Source organism: Condylostylus longicornis, unplaced genomic scaffold (genome assembly GCF_029603195.1).
Source record: "Condylostylus longicornis isolate FDR11 unplaced genomic scaffold, ASM2960319v2 ptg000084l, whole genome shotgun sequence".
Taxonomy (NCBI): Eukaryota; Metazoa; Arthropoda; class Insecta; order Diptera; family Dolichopodidae; genus Condylostylus; species Condylostylus longicornis.
This window is the reverse complement of record NW_026578052.1, coordinates 1,443,402-1,461,927: the sequence shown is the minus strand read 5'-3', so window position 1 is coordinate 1,461,927 and position 18,526 is coordinate 1,443,402. Positions and strand designations below refer to the sequence as shown.

Sequence of the window (18,526 nt, the reverse complement as noted above, 5' to 3'; positions counted from 1 at the left end):
TTAAAATGATGTAAATATTATAATAGTTTTTATAATTGGCATTATATTTTATTTTCCTATTTTAACAAAAATACAATTCAGTATTGCCATATTATGATATTAATCAAATTCATTAAAAAAAATTATCAGCATGCCTGTTAATATACAAATTTAATTTATTAAATATATTACATTATGTAAATTGTACTTTTTAATGAAAATAAATAATGAAAAATATAAACTAATGATAAAATATAAAAATATGAAAGTATTGTACATATTTCAAAATTTGTTATCACTAAATAGCAAACCTGGTGTACCTAGTCATCTCTATTTTCTATAAACTAGTGTCAATAAATTTTTCATTGCAACTATCTCAAATGTTTAATTTTGTAATCGCTTACAACAACTTTGGTTTCGTTGCATTTTAAATGTTTTATAACGGTAGGCACATTTGAATACTTTTCTCTAACTAATTTTGGAAGATTTTCAACATTTGCATAATGCGTACTAGAACCATTTGAGTTCGTAAAAGTAATGCCACCACCTATGCTTGTTGGAATAACTGATAATTTTGTTGAATCATAGAATTGTATTTCCACAACTCCTTGCGACAACTAAATTAAAAACGACTTATCATTAAAAATCATAATCCTAAAAAAAATAATCAAAATATAAAACGATTTATACCTGTACTGCCCTTCCAATTCCTGGAATGTTCGAACTTTTGATTGGTATGTTTGAATTGAAAGGCTTCCGGCTTGTTGATACCGTTGACTGGAGAGATGACGATGCACTCATTGTAAAATCAATTGATGATATCTATATTTGATAAATTGAGTTAAAATGCTTTAAAAAATTATATGATAAAATTACGTCACGTGATTTGGGTGTTTGATATATATTTGAATTTTCTTTTACATTTCCAGATGATCCCCTTAGTTCCACATATGTTTTCCTACCAATAATTACAGGAAAGCACGCTCCAGTCCCGGGTATTTGACTTAAAACTCTTTCGATATATTTGCAGTGATTAAAACACGTGTTATACTGTTTAAGTAACCGTTTTATATCAGGATTATGTATATGCGTATAATCAATATTAAAGTCCAATCCATGCTCATCAGTTAATTTTATTACATCATTTTCTGATCGTATTATCTTAGCACCATTGCAAAAAAACATCTCAAAAGTTTCCAAATTTTCCATAAGCTGACATTTGGCTTCAGAATTGTAGAAAGTTACTTTTGGAGTTTTTCTTTTGACGAGATTTACAAATCGTGCAGCATAAATGTATTTTTTCCAATGCTTTGATGGTAATTCATTGTAGTTATAAGTTTCTTTTGTACCATTTGAAAATGATTTCGGAGGAGGTTTATCCAACACAGGTATACCCCTTAAAACAATACGTATATTTAGTTTGCAAGAAAATAATCTTGTATATGAACTATATTTATATAATACTTTATTATACAATTTTAATAGCAATTTATTCAAATGAAATATAGATTCACTACCTTCCTTCGTTCGGTTGATAAATAATTATCCTCATTCCATCACTTGATATCCAGCAAACATCTATTACCCTTTCTTCATGAATGTTACGTTTATATTTCAAAAATTCAATAACAACTTCACCGTCCTCTGTTATACTCATAACAGCATTTTTAGTTTTATGCCTTGTTTGCTGCAGTCGTTCTGTTGATAAATGTGGAACTGGTATTTTCGCCTCAAAGTTTTCTTTAAGTCCTCTAAAAGCTGGACCACTTATTAAAAAATTATGATTATCTATTTGATCAGCATCAGAAACCTTGTTGTCATGATTTATTTCACATAGATTTTTTTTAAACAAGTTATCTTCACATAGAACTTGAATATTATCCAACTGGTTTTCATATTTCTTTAATAAGAATGATAAAAAAATTCCTGAAACAGTCATAAAAATCATAAATATTTAAACTTACATGGAAAAGGTTCTCCTTATATTCCTCTTCTTTAAATGTAAATAATTTGTGATTTATACTATTGCTACTGTAACCATCGTCAAGAATACTTTTTTGATATTTTACGTCTTCTAAGAACTTATAGGAGTTTTGTGAAGAATTACTGTTAGGAATATCAAATAAAAGTTTAGAACTCTGTTCTGTACAAAACTGATGATCCATTGTTTGTTTCGTTGTAGTGCAACATTCATTATGCAATGAATTAAGAATGAAATCTTGGGTCTCTTTTTTGTCCTGATGAAGTTGGTGATCCAACCCAAAACTTGGATGGATATGTCTTGGGTGAACTTCTTTCTCGTTTCTATAATCGCCTTTTAAGTCCCCGAATCTGTCTGCTGATCTGGACCTAGTAGAGCGATGACTTCTTTCTAAGATACAGAATTTTTAATTAAATTAAAAAATTGTTATTTACAAAAAATTAAATACGTACCACTGGAGAAAGTATTGATTCCACTATCACTCAAAGCTACGGAATTTTTGAAAGTGTCACAGCTTTGAAGTTTTTGATGCTTTAAAAAAAAGGGGTGACGCAGTACATGTTCTAATTTAATTCTTTCAGCAGGGTTCTTCTTTAAAAACTTGTCAATTAAATCTCGAGCTTCATTTGATAAAAAGTTCGGAATATCGTATTCGGCTAAAACAACCTTATTTAACGTGGACTTTATTCCTTCAGTATCAAACGGAGGTCGGCCAACAAGTAAAGTGTAAAACATACAACCTAAGCCCCAAATGTCGGCTGGCAAGCTATGTGATGATCTTGATGCAACTTCTGGTGAGATGTAATTTGGGGTACCACACATTGTCATATGCTTTTCGTCAGGTCGTGCAAGCTGTGTGGCTAATCCAAAATCAGCAATTTTTACTTGCATGTCTTTAGTAAGAAGTAAATTAGATAATGACATATCTCTATGTAATATTTTATGAGAATGCAAATAGAGAAGACCAGAAACAACCTGCTGCATAATTTCGGCAGCTTCAGACTCTGTTAAGACCTTTTTATGATCTTTTAAAAATCGCTGTAGCTCGCCGTTATGAGCTAATTCCAGAACTAAATAAACGTGATTGAAATCCTCAAAAAATGTGTAAAGCTCCAAAATAGAAGAATGTTTCAGTCGAGAGTGTATTGATACTTCCTGACGTACACGATCTACCATGCCAGCTGCTTGCATCAGTTTTTTGTTGATCTATTTTCATGAAAAGAATGAAATTGTGTGCAACATACATGGGTTATTAAATTATTTTTTACCATTTTTATAGCAACGAACAGATTAGTATTTTTGCATCTTGCTTTGTAAACACAAGCAAAGCCTCCCTTACCAAGCAAGTTTAAAATTTCATATTCCTTAAAATTTACAAAATTAGTTATCTATTTAATATAAAAAATATAAAAGCAAAGGTTTATAAACCTCTATCGTTTCACCAAAGGAGTCTTTAAAAGACATTATTATAATTTAGAGCTTTAAAGTTTGGAAATAATACTTTGAAACAACTTTTTTTCATTAAAAAATAAATAAATAATAATTAGGTTGTTTACGAGCTATTACATTACCCAGTAAACTGTCAACCGACCAATTTTAAAAGAAAATAGCATTTAACGAAACAACTCGTTCAATAATTATATTAGCATTCCACCGGTTACATTTTGTGACATTTGCCAGTTTACGGTCACTTTGGAACAAAAGGATAAATTTTTCAAATTTAAGTTTAGAAAGAACAAAATTTTTTATTGCACTCTTTTTCAATAAAAATAAAATTACATTTGTTGTATTTTTGAAAATTTCATTTGAAAATAAACACATTTTTTGTTATTGTGTAACTACGATTATTCATTCTTCAAACTAATTTAATTAGTATAATAATTTTATCTCAATTAATTATTTAATTAATTCTTATTAAGCTTATTTAATTAAGCTTATTTAATTATCTTATTCTTAATTCTTTTTGTAATTCTTAATTAACTATGTTGTCCATATCCATTTCAAAAAGAAAATTTATATTACCATTAAAATTTTTAATTACCATTGAAAAATAAACGAAATAAAACTATATCCTTATACAAAACATCTCTGTAGAATTTGTAGCAATAACTTGACATGAAAAAAAAATTAAACAAAAAGTTTTTTGTACGCGTTTTAAAAGTGATGCGTGTTTGTCGTGTATTTCGCGTGCTGTAATTTAAAAACTTGCTAAAATATTTTGACATAAAGTATATGCGACATGCATTTTTTTAGGACGAAATATCAGCTGTTTTTCGTTGTATACTGCAACGTTTACATTAATATTATTAGACTGAATAAATTAAACATCGAATAACAAAATTTTATATTTTCACTTATATGTATTCAATTTTCTATTTTTCGCTGAGTTGTGTTCAATTCGGAAAAAAGAAGAACCAATACAAATTTTAAAAATATTAGGAATCAGTTATGCTGGCACAATTTGTATGTTCGACATAATCTAACCTCAAATATGACCTCAAAATTAGAAATTACTCTATTCTATTACTACATATATGTTGTTCAATTCTTCTCTAAACTCAAAATAAGAGCATCTAGTTCATTTTTTGAAGAAAATAAAAAATATTTTGCTAACAAATTTATATTCGATAATTTGTAATAAAAGAGATTTGAAAGAAGTTTTTTATTTCCGAGTTTCCTCTTTAAATAAAACTCAAATTTTCTTCGAAAACAAGCATTTTCTTGCAAAAATTTAATAAATTTCCGGAAACAAACAAACGTATTCTAAAAAACTTCAAAAATTGTTTAATAGCTATTTTGACAAACGAAATTTTCAATCATCTCTTTCTTGCTAGTAACTTTACTATATAATAGTTCTATACATAAAACTTAAAAATAGATACATATTAATACATATCTCTATAAAAATTTGACATAGCTTGAGTATTGCCAAATTTTAAAATTTTTCTTCCATATTTGTTATGCTTGTGTAATCCCAATTATTTATTAAAAATATTATCCTATATTAATAATTAAGAAAAAACTTAACACATGGAAAAAAAATTTATAAACTTTTTATTTGTGATTAATATAAATTTCATTGAAATCCTTTTCTTCTCTATTCAATTTTCTGGAAGAATGGCAAGACTGTAGATGACATTTTATACTTTTGATTGATTTTGATCGTGACCATACGAATTATACAGCACGGCATCCATCGCAGAAATTGCATATTACTCGTAATATAAAAAGAAATTCTGTTCATATATGATTAAAAATCTTTTTATTTTCATGTAAAATATAAGAAAAGCTACCTTTTCTTAAAATGTAATGTTTTTTCATTAGAAAGATTTTCAATTATGCACTACACAAATGTATCAATAAGTAATAATAATTACGTTATAATGCTGAAATAGTCAAAGATATCGCAATATAACTATAAAAATAAAAAAAAATTGATCAGATTACAATGAGGTAAAAAAGAAAAAATTTAACTTTAAAAAAGATTTTATTAAGACAATGAATTTTGTGCGAATAATACGAAAGTGAATTTTAAAGAATTTTTGGGTAAATATAAAAGTTGTTCGACTGACGAAAAAAAAATTGCCCTCATTTAGAACAAATGTCTAGTGTGTCGGTAGTACATATTGGAAAGTGTGTGATTAAATATCGAATTCAATGAAAAAGTGCCAAAAAAATATTGTTTTAAATATATTAAAACTTTAAAAAATTTATTTGAAAAGAGTTTTGATAATACGAGTTTTATATTTACATTAAATAAAATTCATTTTTTGTAAATAAAAAAGCTGAATTCAATTTTTGATTTATTTGAATTGAAAACTGGAACTCTGAATAGGTATGTAAAGGTTTCAACAAGGTAAAAAATTATAAAAATTTTAAATCAAAATTATTTTATTTTGATATCATTATTTTGTGTTTTTTTTAAAGGAAACTTTGGTAAACTCCAAAATTTAAACAGTTTCTTAACATTAAGGACTAATTTATAGTTATGTCATTTACCACATAGATTTTTTCATTGAAAGTTTCAATCGTAATTAAATCGAAGAGGTATGTTAAAACAAATTCATCACTTTGTGAATTGTTACTTTGTTTGATGACTTGTGTAAAAAACTTAATTTTCTTTATTTTAGATTGAAAATTTTAAGCAAAATTACAATTAAAAAATAATGGATAAATATAATAGAAATCATAAAAACTTACAAAGGAATATTAAAAAATCAAAGAAGTTTAAAAGAAATCGCGACATACCACCACCACCAATACATCCAATTGTTGAATATTCTGATGTTAGTTCAGAAGACTTTTCTGATCCAGAAGCGGGTGAAATACATACTGAAGAAAGTGACACAGCCTTAGAAAGACTATCAAATCGTTCGAATTTGATGACAGCAAATATTAATAATCCTAATAATATGACAGGACATCATAATATGGGTTCTTCTACGTCAACGATTGTGCAAAATTCATTTTCACAAATTAGTAATAGTACAGGATCTTGTAATATAACATTACGAAGAACACCATCAAGTTTACAGGAAAATGAAGATGATGAAGAAGAACAACATTTTGACGAAAATAGCATTGCGAAAATGTCACCTAGTGAGATACGTAGAATCATTGGAGTAGTAGGATCTCCCATAAATTCTTCATCAAACTCATCTACATTGCAAAGTGGGGAAAGAATTATTATTGGAGCACAATACAAATCAAATAAGTCTATCCAAATTTTGAACGAAAAAAGTGTTATTAGTTTAAGCACAAACAAAAGTATTGAAAGAAACAATAGAAATATAAATATTGCTGGAAATGGTAACATTATAAACAATAAAGGTTCTAGTCTGACAAATAGTGCAGATCATTCCAGTAATGCTGACATGTCTAGTGGAAATGGATGCATGCTAGATGATGATTTCAGTATTTCTGAAGCCAGCATTGATTTAGACGATGAGGATGAAGAAGAATTAGAAGAAATCAGCCGAAAGCGTAAAAAAAGAAAGAAGGACAAAAAAATGAAACATAAAAAAAAGAAATCAAAAAAGAGCAAGAAAAAGCGACAAAAATCAATTTCAAGCATCGAAAGCATATCTGATAACGATTCAATTTTAGATCAAAATTTTACTCCGCCCCCTTTAAGCAAAAGAATGAGTTGTGGTCCTAAGTCTCCATCATATTCTACTTATACTCCAACTAAAGACGTGAGTCCAGTTTCTATTGGTACGCCTCCTCCTCCACTGCGGCCCAATAGTAATATAAGTTATTATCAAGAATCTTCTTCAATAGGCGGTGGTAGTAGCTCTTCTCATCATCACCGAAGTGCAAATAGTGTTAGTAATGTTGGAGGTATAGGGCGGCCCACAACGCCGCCTTTACATATGCATTCGCACCATATGCATCATCATAGGACACCACCAATGAGAAATCTAATTGCATCTGGTGGTAATAATCAATCCGTTGGTGGAGGAAAATTGCGAGGCAGTTATGGTATTGCTTCTCCTCATACGCCTCCCCCTCCTATGGGTCACCACAGTGGATCAGCAGGAAAAAGTTCCAAAAGTTACCTAAGTCCTATTAATGATCATTACACACGACATTCTTTAGGAGGAGGGTCGGGTGTAACGTCGACATCTCGTCACCATGGAAATCATGGAAGCAGTAGCAGCAATAATAACTCACACTATCATCACACGCAAGTTGAAATTGGTAATTCAAGTAGGCGTGTTAATCCTGAGCCGATTTCTCCTGGTATTATTTAAAATTCATAACAAATTAATTTAACATACAAACTTTTTTTGTAGATCGTAGCAGTTATCATCAAAATTCGCCGCCACATAAACGTCGAAAAAGGGATATGACTTACGAGAGAGTAGAACAATCTTCATCTAAATATCACTATACTAGTAGCAAAAGGGAAAAGGAATATCGCAGCAGTGGTTATGATAAGTACAAAGAACCTAAACATTCTCGACGTTATTCAAGGTATATTGCAAAAGCAATTTTATTTAATTAAAGTATTTTTCTGCTAGTTTAATTAAAAATATTATTGCTAAGATTTTTCTTATCGAAAATATTGTGTAGTTGAACCAAAAAAATGAATATCAGTAGATGAACTGAATCTTCAGTCTATCGATATCTTCTATAGGTTTTTCGTGAAACAAACAATTTATATATTTTTAAAAACATACGAAATCTAATTAATTTGTTGCATTTAATTTATACTCAATCATAAAAATTTCTTAAATAATGTAACAACATTTAAGTAAATTGGTTTTGATTCACAAAAATATGTTATATATCGTATAAATAATTACTTGTTCAATGTATTTAAAATCATATTTCGTTTAAGATAAAAGAAATTTGTTTTTGTATATTGAATTGAAACATATTTAGAAAATCCCAAATCGGCTTTTTTATGTTTGTTTTACTAAGTAAAAAGAGTTTTGAGTTTAAAGTGTAAAAAAATCATAATGTTATCTTCTAACTTACAGGAGTCCAAGTTCGAGCAATTCTCATCGAAAAAGATCTAAATCTAAATCAAAGCATAGTAAACGTCAGCATATCATAAGTAGCACATCACCAGATCACCGTTCAAAATCAGGCAAACGAATTTCCCGCAGTAGGTCGCCACGTTCACGTTATTCAAGTAATTTAATATCACCATCCCCACCACCGTCACGGTATCGGAGGTCGAAAAGTTATTCACCAACTACTCCACCGGCAAATAATAGTAGCTGCAGTGCAGAAATGAAGAAAAAGCGATTAGAATATAATAAAAAAATCAGTGAAACAAGCTTATTTGCTGAGTTAGTCAAAGACAAACATAAAAGAGAAAAAGCTCTGCAAGTAAATTTTTTCATTATTATTAGTGGATTGATTCTTTTTAAATCTTGAAAATTCGATTTATTTTTAGGAAATTCTTGAGAAACAAGAAGAAAGCAATAGCAATGGTCCTAGCAATACCGAAAACAATTCAATTCATGGTGATCTGATTGATTTAACAGGTTCAAAAGCTACAATACCGACCTTAGTTAATGGTTTAAATATAAATGAATCATCTGAAAACCCCAAAACTGAATCATCCGAAATTATTAATGTTCATATTTCAAGCCAAGTGAACGAGGATAAATCTGAAACAAGTAACCCGCAAATCACATCTAATATCGAGAGCCTTAAAGATGTGACTGATTCATCATTTTCCACCACAATTAAAATATCCACAAATATTGTGGATTATCCAAATTGTGCTGGTACTAATAGTTCAAACATAAATATAAATAACAATAGCAAAGTTGTACATTCTGTAGAAAATAATAATAATGAAACCAAAGCAAAAATTTTGAAAGGTAGTCTTACAACTTTACCTATGCCACCAGGTGTAAATGTAGAAGACTTTGTTAATGCGCCTACACCAAGTCCTCCTCATCAAGATGATGATTTTAAAGAAAATGCAAAAGAAATTTTGTCAAAAGTTAGTTCAATAGCAATTAATAACAATATATCAACGAATCCAGCAAAAAAAGGTCTCTTAAATTTACCAATGCCGCCTGTGGTACCAGGCGGAGAAGATTTAAGTGGCGACGATTATGAATTCATTGGTAGTCCAGATGATTTAGGCCAATCCAGCGGAGTGAAAAGTAATGATTGCAAATCAATTGTTTGTAGCGGCAACAACAGCGCAAACAACAAGCAAAATACATCTGCAATGATTAGGAAAAAGCGACCAACAATTTTAAACAGGCGATCATCAAGAGCTGCTGTACGCGATTGGGGAGAAAGGTGTGTAGATGTTTTTGAAGTAATTGCCCAGATTGGTGAAGGTACTTACGGCCAGGTAAGAAATTTTGAAAATTTGTGGTTATTTTATAAAATGCAAGTATGTTTATTATGTAAAAAAATAGGTGTACAAGGCTCGTGACAATCATACGAATGAAATGGTTGCTTTAAAAAAAGTGCGTTTAGAGCATGAAAAGGAAGGCTTTCCTATTACAGCTGTGCGTGAGATAAAAATTTTACGTCAACTTAATCACAAAAATATTGTTAATTTGCGGGAGATCGTTACCGATAAACAAGATGCCTTAGAATTTCGAAAGGATAAAGGTTCCTTTTATTTAGTTTTCGAATATATGGACCATGATTTGATGGGTCTATTGGAATCTGGTATGGTTGACTTCACAGAAGATAACAATGCCAGTATAATGCGTCAGTTATTAGATGGACTAAACTATTGTCACAGAAAAAATTTTTTGCATAGAGATATTAAATGCTCAAATATATTAATGAACAACAAGTAAGTTTGAAAAAATTGCGAACTAATTTAACCTTAAAGTAAATATTTTTACTCACATTCTTTGACATAAGAATGTGAGTAAAAATATTTACTTTAATCTAAGCTTATATGTATAATTATTGTAAGAGCTTTAATTAAAAATGAATAACTTTTATATTTTTTAGGGGTGAAGTTAAATTAGCTGACTTTGGATTAGCCCGCCTTTATAACGCTGAAGACAGAGAACGGCCATATACTAATAAAGTTATCACATTATGGTATAGGCCACCCGAACTTTTATTGGGTGAAGAACGTTATGGACCATCAATAGATGTTTGGAGTTGTGGTTGCATATTAGGTGAATTATTTTTGAAAAGACCATTGTTCCAAGCGAATGCTGAAATGGCACAATTAGAAACAATATCCAAAGTATGTGGTACACCTGTGCCTGCAGTTTGGCCAAATATTATTAAATTACCGTTATTCCATACATTAAAACCTAAAAAACAATACCGAAGGCGTTTGAGGGAAGATTTTGATTTTATGCCAAATTCAGCATTAGATTTGTTAGATAAAATGCTAGATTTGGATCCAGATAAAAGAATAACAGCAGAAGACGCTTTAAAATCTCCATGGCTTAAAAATGTTCGACCTGAAGAGTGAGTTAATGAAATCACATTAGCTTTTAAACATAAACTTACATTTTTGAATTATTTTATTTATTTATTTTAATAGAATGCCTATTCCAAAATTGCCAACGTGGCAAGATTGTCATGAATTATGGAGTAAGAAAAGGCGACGTTTATTAAGGGAACAAGAATCAGCTAGTGCAGTCGTTGGTAGTGTCAACAATAACTAATTGAAAATTAATAATTAATATTAATTTAAACTCTAAGTTAAGAATTATAATTATTATTATAAAACAAACAAAAAAAAACTAAAAAAAAAGTGATATGGATTCCATAATAAGACAAAAGAAAAATAATAAATAAAGATTTAAAAACTCTTTATAAAAAATTTTTCCACAAGCAAAAGGAGTAATCAATTTTGTTTAAGAATTTCTTCTTTTTTTATTTCTTTTGATAAATCTAGAGGTAATATACTTTAGCTATAAAATAGTTTTATTCTCTATATAAATAAATTATAACAGAAATATATTTGAAAAAAGAAAAAAAAATTGAAAAACAAAAATTATTTTTTTTTCCCTTATAATGCGACATTTCAATGTAAAAATTAAAAAAGTAAAAGGTATAGCTTAAAAAATTAAAAAAAATTAAAATATTCCCATTTGACTTACAATCTTTTAAACTACTGAAGTTTTAATTAAAAAATTTAGGACTTTTTATTCAAATAAATTCATAAGCTATTAAATCAGTTGTAGTAATTTTAGCACTAACAAAAACTTAAAAATCAACACACATATAATATGGATCAATTGCAATTTTACCACATGGAGAGAGACGGCCAATCAAGTAAAAATTTTAAATTTGCGTATGGTGTTCAAAAATTTTTTACTGTTTTATCCATATAAATTTGAGGTAGTTTATTTAAATAAACATTAAGATAATTTTATGCGAGTTTTATTTCTTAATTATTTTTTAATAATCCTCTTAAATAGTGTTTGTTTTTTTTTCTTTTTTGCTGTTTTTGTTATAATTTATAAAACAATTCAATTGTATAAAAATATGAAACTAATAATTGAATTATATTAAGAAACACAAACAAAAACTTTAAAATAAAAAAAAAAAAAAAACAGATTTCATGAATAATTTAGTTTTGTTATTAAATTATTTAAAATTTATATTTACTTATATGATTATGTATTGAAAATAGAGCAATAAATTTTTAGTTATTTATAGAGAATAAATAAACTAGAAAAACATGTAATAATTCTTTTCAAAATTTTATAAAACTAATAAAAAAAAATTAAGTTTTTTGTTTCAATAACTTCTGAAATAACTTAGTGATATTATTCGAAATTCTTTGGTAGGAAATTTTAGATATTTAAATAGAAAGACGAAAATTGATAAAAAAAAATCGAATTGTTTTAATAAACTGACTTACAAGAGAATTTACTTTTCAAAATAAAATTTATACTAGTGCACGTAAAAGCCATAAGTAGTCCTTTATGAAAATTTTAAGGAGCATCACGTTCATAAAATTTAAAAAGAAAAAGATTTTCTAAAAATATTTTTCATAGCTGTTTAACGGGGTTAAATCTAACATTTCAATATTATGAAATTCAAAAAAAATATTTTATAATTTCAAAATTACAAACCTTGTATATAATTCCAAAAAGAATTACATATTTTAATTCGATTACCTTATCATTTTAATTCCTTTTTTAAAAATTATAATTTTATTTTTTGTATTGGACAATGAATATCTAAAAAAATTCACATATTTTCTAATTACTTATATCTGCTTTCAAATGGAAAACAAACCTTTGTAAAAAATCTTATTTGTATTTAGTGATATAAAGCTATATTTATCATTATAAAAAATTAACTAAAAATTAATTCATTATAAATGGAGACCACATAGTAATTTTCCAGGTTTAACAAAAATTCCTTTATGATAAAATATAAACACTTGTATATGCATTATTAGACCGAGGGTTTCGAAATAATCAGTATTCTTATTTTCTTAAAAAAAAAAATTGATTTATCATATTTTTTTTTTGATTTAATAACAAAATCATTAAAACTAGGAGAAAAGTAAGTGCTAATTTGATATTCGAGCGAGACTGAAAAACTTTCAAAAAATAAATAAAACAATAACAGACAAAAAAATTAATGCATTCAAATTTCCATTTTAGTTAGGACGGTTTAGGAAAACTTAAATAAATAGTTAAACATAAAAAAAAAAATATAATCTTTAATTTTAAAAAATACATGAAAAATGTATAACTTAGGTAAAAAAATTTAAATTCATACATAAATATTTTTAATTTTTGTTTTGTTCAAAAATTAATAATATTATTTCAAAATTTCTTAAAAAATTACATATAAAAAAATATAATAAATATAAAAGAACATAAACAATATTGTATATACATAAATTCATACGCAATACACATGTATGTAAATGAAACAGGAACTAAATCTTGTATAATAAATTTGTAGAATTGTATAAAATAAATCTTAGAAATAAATTCAATAAAAAATGAATTAAAAATACACAAAATAATTATGTTTGAAACTTAATGAAATTTCATATTAAATTAATTTACTTTAGCAGTATAAGTAAATAATACAAAAATTATATTTATAAACTAAAATCAAAAAAAAAAAAAATTATAAATACCATTTAAATAAAAATTAAAAGAAAAGTAATTACGTAAAAATATAAAATATATTTTATTTTTTTCTTTTACTCGTACCATCTTCAGTATTTGTAGACGCAGATATTTCATAACTAAAATTAAAACTTTTAATAGATCCACCATTATAAAAGTGAATGGCCTGTAATGAAAACCAACGAAGTATTTAATCTCTGACGAAAAAAATGAACTTCTTAAATTAAGCAAAATTCACTCATTACGATACAAATAAATACATATACATATTTAACAATCAAAAATATTTATTTTCATTTATTAGTATAATATGTACATATTACAAATATTATATTTTGCGTAAATTATCGTAACTTTCTCATTAAACGATAATATGCAGATGAGTTACCTTTATTTTGTAAAAAATTGTAATTTTTGTTCCGATATTGATTTGTTAGCGTTTGATGATGTAGTAGATTATGAACATCATAGACAGAGTTATAATATCCCATATCAATGTTTCTTATGTAATTGTTACCAAAACCAATTGTTGTCATTAAATTTAACAAGATGTTTAATGAAATTGAATTTGAAATCGATAATAAACTTAATATAGTATTTAATTCATATAATTCGGGATGTTTATTGATTGTAGAATGAGAATAAGTATTGCCGCCATATAAAATGCTTTTTTCTTCAGAACTACTTTCTTTTAAACTGTTCTGCTTTTGATCAAATTGTTCCTTTGAAATATAGTTTGATTGATTGCCACCGATGTGATATAACTTCTGATCCAAATTTATTGGATTCTCCCCGACAAGTGACCATGCACAAAAAATTTTATTTGGAAATAGAGTGAAAATAAATAAAATGCCTAAAATTAAACTAGATAAATTTCTATTATTCATCGTTGTTTTTTTTTTTCCTGCTTGGAAAATAAATTTTTTCGTTTTTTAGCATTCGTTATTTAAACAATTACTACCTGAATATCCAATTTTACATGTTATTTTTATATTTTAATGCTAGTGAAAAAGAAAATAGAAATCAATTATCGTATTCATTGAAGATGTCATCATAATAACGAATTCTATAATTTTTGCATCAAATTGAAATGGTTTTATTTTAAAATTTTTAACAAATAGAAAGTTTAATACTTATAATGAACCTTCTAGATCAATAGAAATAATAGAAGTAATTCGTGAAAAAATTTAATATAAGTAACATGTATTCACATTTTGATAATGTGTGGAAAAGAATAAGAACAATGAAATGTGTATTTTTACAAATCAAACTTGTTTTCGAAGACTATTGTTTCATAATCATAGACCTAATACTATTAAAAGAGAAATCTTTAATCATTTTCTTATTTCAACCCCCTAATTTGTGCATACACGTATATTTATGCATGTATATGTATTTTCTAGTTTTTTCAGATCATTTTCCAAATTTATAATAATAATTTTAGTGCAATCTAAATATTTACATTAGTGAAGTTGAAATAAAACACAAATCATACAATATCTACGAAAATACTGGTCTAACGTTAATTTATGTTATTTAGCCATTGAAATTGTATTGCTGAATAAATCAAATTGATGCTAGGTCTGGATTTTCGTAGATGCCCATGTATACATAATAAGAAAAAAGAAGACCATAAACTACTATAAAAGACATTGAGCCATTAAAAACAACTAATTTATATGAAATGAATAAAATATATTAACATTAAGCATACTTGTTTAGTATTAAAAATATTTTTTTTTTTTAATTTTTCTTATGTATGTTTTATATGTATATAACGTACTGTCTTATGTAATTTTACATTTTTTTTTTATTTTATGCTTATTTCATGTAAAAAACCTTAATTTATCTTATTTATATTTTATTTACATCGGCATCAAAATTCGACCATTAGTGATATTGATTAGGGCCATGTTTTTATATTATAATCAAAAACTTTTTATTTTATTTCATTTTATATTCTTTTTGAAATCATTTGAATTTAATTTTTGTTAAATTTTGTTATTATGAACATTTTTTGATTATTCTATTTTCTAATATGTCTGATTTTGATAACAATGTAAATTAATATGTTGTAAAAAATTTTTTGTATTAAAAATATGGACTTACATTTATAATATACGTTTGCAAAATTATTTTAATTTCATTATTTTTGTTTTTTCTTTATATTATAAAAATACATATTATCAATTTACTTGTATGTAATTTCTAAAAATTGGAATGATTTGTAAAAATATTCAATTTGGTAAATTAACTTGTATAAACTAAATAACTAATTTTTGGAGTTTTAATTTTCAAGTTTGAAAAAACAAATTTGGTAGAGTTTTAATTTCAAGAATAAAATAAAAAAAGTTCCTTTTCATATTTTTTATATTATTATTTAAAATTGGTAATACTTTTTATTGTGATGAATTTTTTATTAAAGCCTTTTTTGAAAGCAAAATTTTTTATAGCAGTTTATTAAATGACAAAAATCGTATATATGTGAAAATGAATTCATTCAACATATAAAGTCAATTTGAATATATTTAAAAATAGAAAAAAAAAAAGAATTATGTTAACTAAAGGGTACAAGTAAAATTATATTATTTATACATAAAATTATTTAATTTCAATTTGTACTAAATAGAAAAGTTTTCTTTTACGAGTAGAATTTTATATTGACTGAAATTTTTTATTGGAAAATTAAAAATTGGAAACTGATCTATGTATGTGCATATACATACATTGTAATTCACCAACATAAATTAATTATAGTCAATTTGAATTGTACAATAAATTTTCAATCTAGTTATGTTACAACTATATTTGCGCCTTTTTTGCAATCAAACACAAAAAAAAAAAATGAACTGATACAAAATATAATCCAATCAATAATTTGCTTAAACAACCAAGCAAAATGATTATGAACAGGTAAATTCATATCTTATGTAAATATTATTAAATCACGCAATCATCTGTTCTTGCAGTTAAAATTTTTTACATTTTATAAAAAGATTTTTAAATGTTTTCAATTTTTTTAGTTTTCCTTACATGAACGCAAATTTGAATGTTTAATTATGCTATATTTTATAATATAATTTACATTTTCATTGGTGTGATGCTTATTCCAAAATAATTATAAAAATATAATACATGAAAATTCTATCAAAAAAATTAATGATTTTTTATTAAAAACGAATAAATATTTTCAGTTCTTTTTTAAGATCATTAAAAAAAATTGAAAAATATTACAATTATTCACACTTTTGTGTGTTTATTTACATTTAAATAAGTTTGCGACTAAAAAAGAAATTTCAATGTAAAATTAATATTCAGTGAAATAGAATTTTATATTTCATTTTTAATTTTACAATTTCATTTAAAAAATTTGCAATTTCTATAATGAAACCATTGCTTAATTTATATTTTAAAATTAATAAATATCCATTTTATTTACATACAATAGATATTCATTTATGATAATGAAATAACTCAAAGAATCGCTACTTCAAATATCTAATAATGGAATATGTCAACATTGTTTGATTCATATTTAAACTATATTTTAATATTAAGCGATAATGTATATTTTAAAGTTCGACTTTTATTTGTTTAGCTCTTTTTAAAACATTTGAAATTTTCGAATTCATCCAATAAAATTGAAATACAATTTCGATTTTATAATATTTTTTTTTACACTGGAATTTTTTTTCCTAAATATGACACCTGCTTTATATTGGCGTACATAATACTTAAAAGGTAATATTTTAAGTATTTTTTAATTTGGTTTATATACTAAATTTTGTTACGATTTACATTATAACTATAGTAAATAGTATAACGTAATATTGTAATTTTTAATTTGAATGTGCGTATTGAATACGAAATAATCTTAGTTCTTTTTTTTTCTCATTATTTGTTTATAATCAAAATTAATGAACACTTAACAAGTCTAATACATAGAACTTCATATTATTTCCAAAAATAATTATTAAAAATTTTATGTTGTAAATGTGTTGTTTAAAACACAACAAGTAAATTCTATAAGTAAATAAATATTAAGGTATACATGTAAAATATATATATATATTATGTATGTACTAAGATTGGCTTATAATTTTACTTTAATAATTTTATTATGTAAAATCGTACATAAAAAAAATTGTGTCATATGTATGTATATAAATATAAAGGATACTTTTTATTTATATTAAGAGATAATCAAAGTTATTGCACATCACAAATAATAATAATTTATTTCCAGCTACTTTCGAAATATTGAAAACAGATGAGCCAAGTTCTTATGAAACAGCCCAACTGACCATGCAATAACATTGATCAGCAATGCATCGAAAAGCACCACTTAAAGTTTATATTAACTATAAGTTTACAATTTTAATTATTTGAATCGTTATTTTTTAGGCCTAAATTTATAAAAATATTTTTGATATTTTTAATTATTTTTTGTATACATACATATATGTTGGTTTATATATTATATAATATATTATGAATTGCTTCAAATAAATAATTGATGCAATTTAAAAGATAATTTATATTGTTACGTAAAAATGGTTAATTAATCTCTTAAAGTAATTATGGAATGTCTCTTAATTTCCGAAAAATAAATTTCTTTATTTAAGCAAAATTAAAATTATTTATGCAAAATAAAAACAAATCATGTAACACTTTGAACTAATATTATGCATACGTGAAAAATTTAAGTTTGAAATTTGTTTTTTAAATTTTGATGTTGGAAATGAAAGAGATTTAATAAAAAACAAAAAAATGAGATATTAAAAATGCTTGGCACATGTTACAAAAAGCGAATAATAATTAGATTACATTATAATTAATTTTCACGATTTTCTATCAGAATATGATAACCTAGATTTAATTTAGATATCAAAAATTTAGATTTAATTAAAAAATATCATAGAAAATGAAATTTAACTTAGTTTAACTCAAATAAATAAATTACTTGAAATTTGAATTAATTTCAAATTGCTAAAATCACTCGAAA

The 18,526-nt window shown here is 25.5% G+C and overlaps 2 protein-coding genes across 3 annotated transcripts; one reads left to right on the top strand and one right to left on the bottom strand.

Moving 5' to 3' along the window:
- Nucleotides 1–192: 192 nt before the first annotated feature.
- LOC129613512 (serine/threonine-protein kinase PLK4) lies at nt 193–3,521 on the bottom strand. The gene is made up of 8 exons (XM_055527618.1): nt 3,389–3,521; nt 3,229–3,324; nt 2,413–3,166; nt 1,944–2,350; nt 1,497–1,879; nt 856–1,375; nt 670–801; nt 193–596 (listed from the first exon to the last, which is right to left on the bottom strand). The coding sequence occupies exons 1-8, from the start codon at nt 3,422–3,424 to the stop codon at nt 351–353; spliced, it is 2,574 nt and encodes an 857-aa protein (XP_055383593.1). The 5' UTR covers nt 3,425–3,521; the 3' UTR covers nt 193–350.
- A 1,616-nt stretch (nt 3,522–5,137) lies between these two features.
- LOC129613514 (cyclin-dependent kinase 12) lies at nt 5,138–12,402 on the top strand. Of its 2 annotated transcripts, none has more exons than XM_055527622.1 (9): nt 5,138–5,795; nt 5,888–6,007; nt 6,091–7,660; nt 7,756–7,936; nt 8,446–8,800; nt 8,868–9,788; nt 9,856–10,244; nt 10,409–10,882; nt 10,959–12,402. In XM_055527622.1, exons 3-9 carry the CDS (start codon nt 6,127–6,129, stop codon nt 11,080–11,082), a joined length of 3,978 nt encoding a protein of 1,325 aa, XP_055383597.1. In that variant the 5' UTR covers nt 5,138–5,795; nt 5,888–6,007; nt 6,091–6,126; the 3' UTR covers nt 11,083–12,402. The 2 variants fall into 2 exon arrangements, with proteins under 2 accessions (XP_055383597.1, XP_055383595.1); XM_055527620.1 differs by having other exon boundaries at nt 6,091–7,702.
- Nucleotides 12,403–18,526: the final 6,124 nt, after the last annotated feature.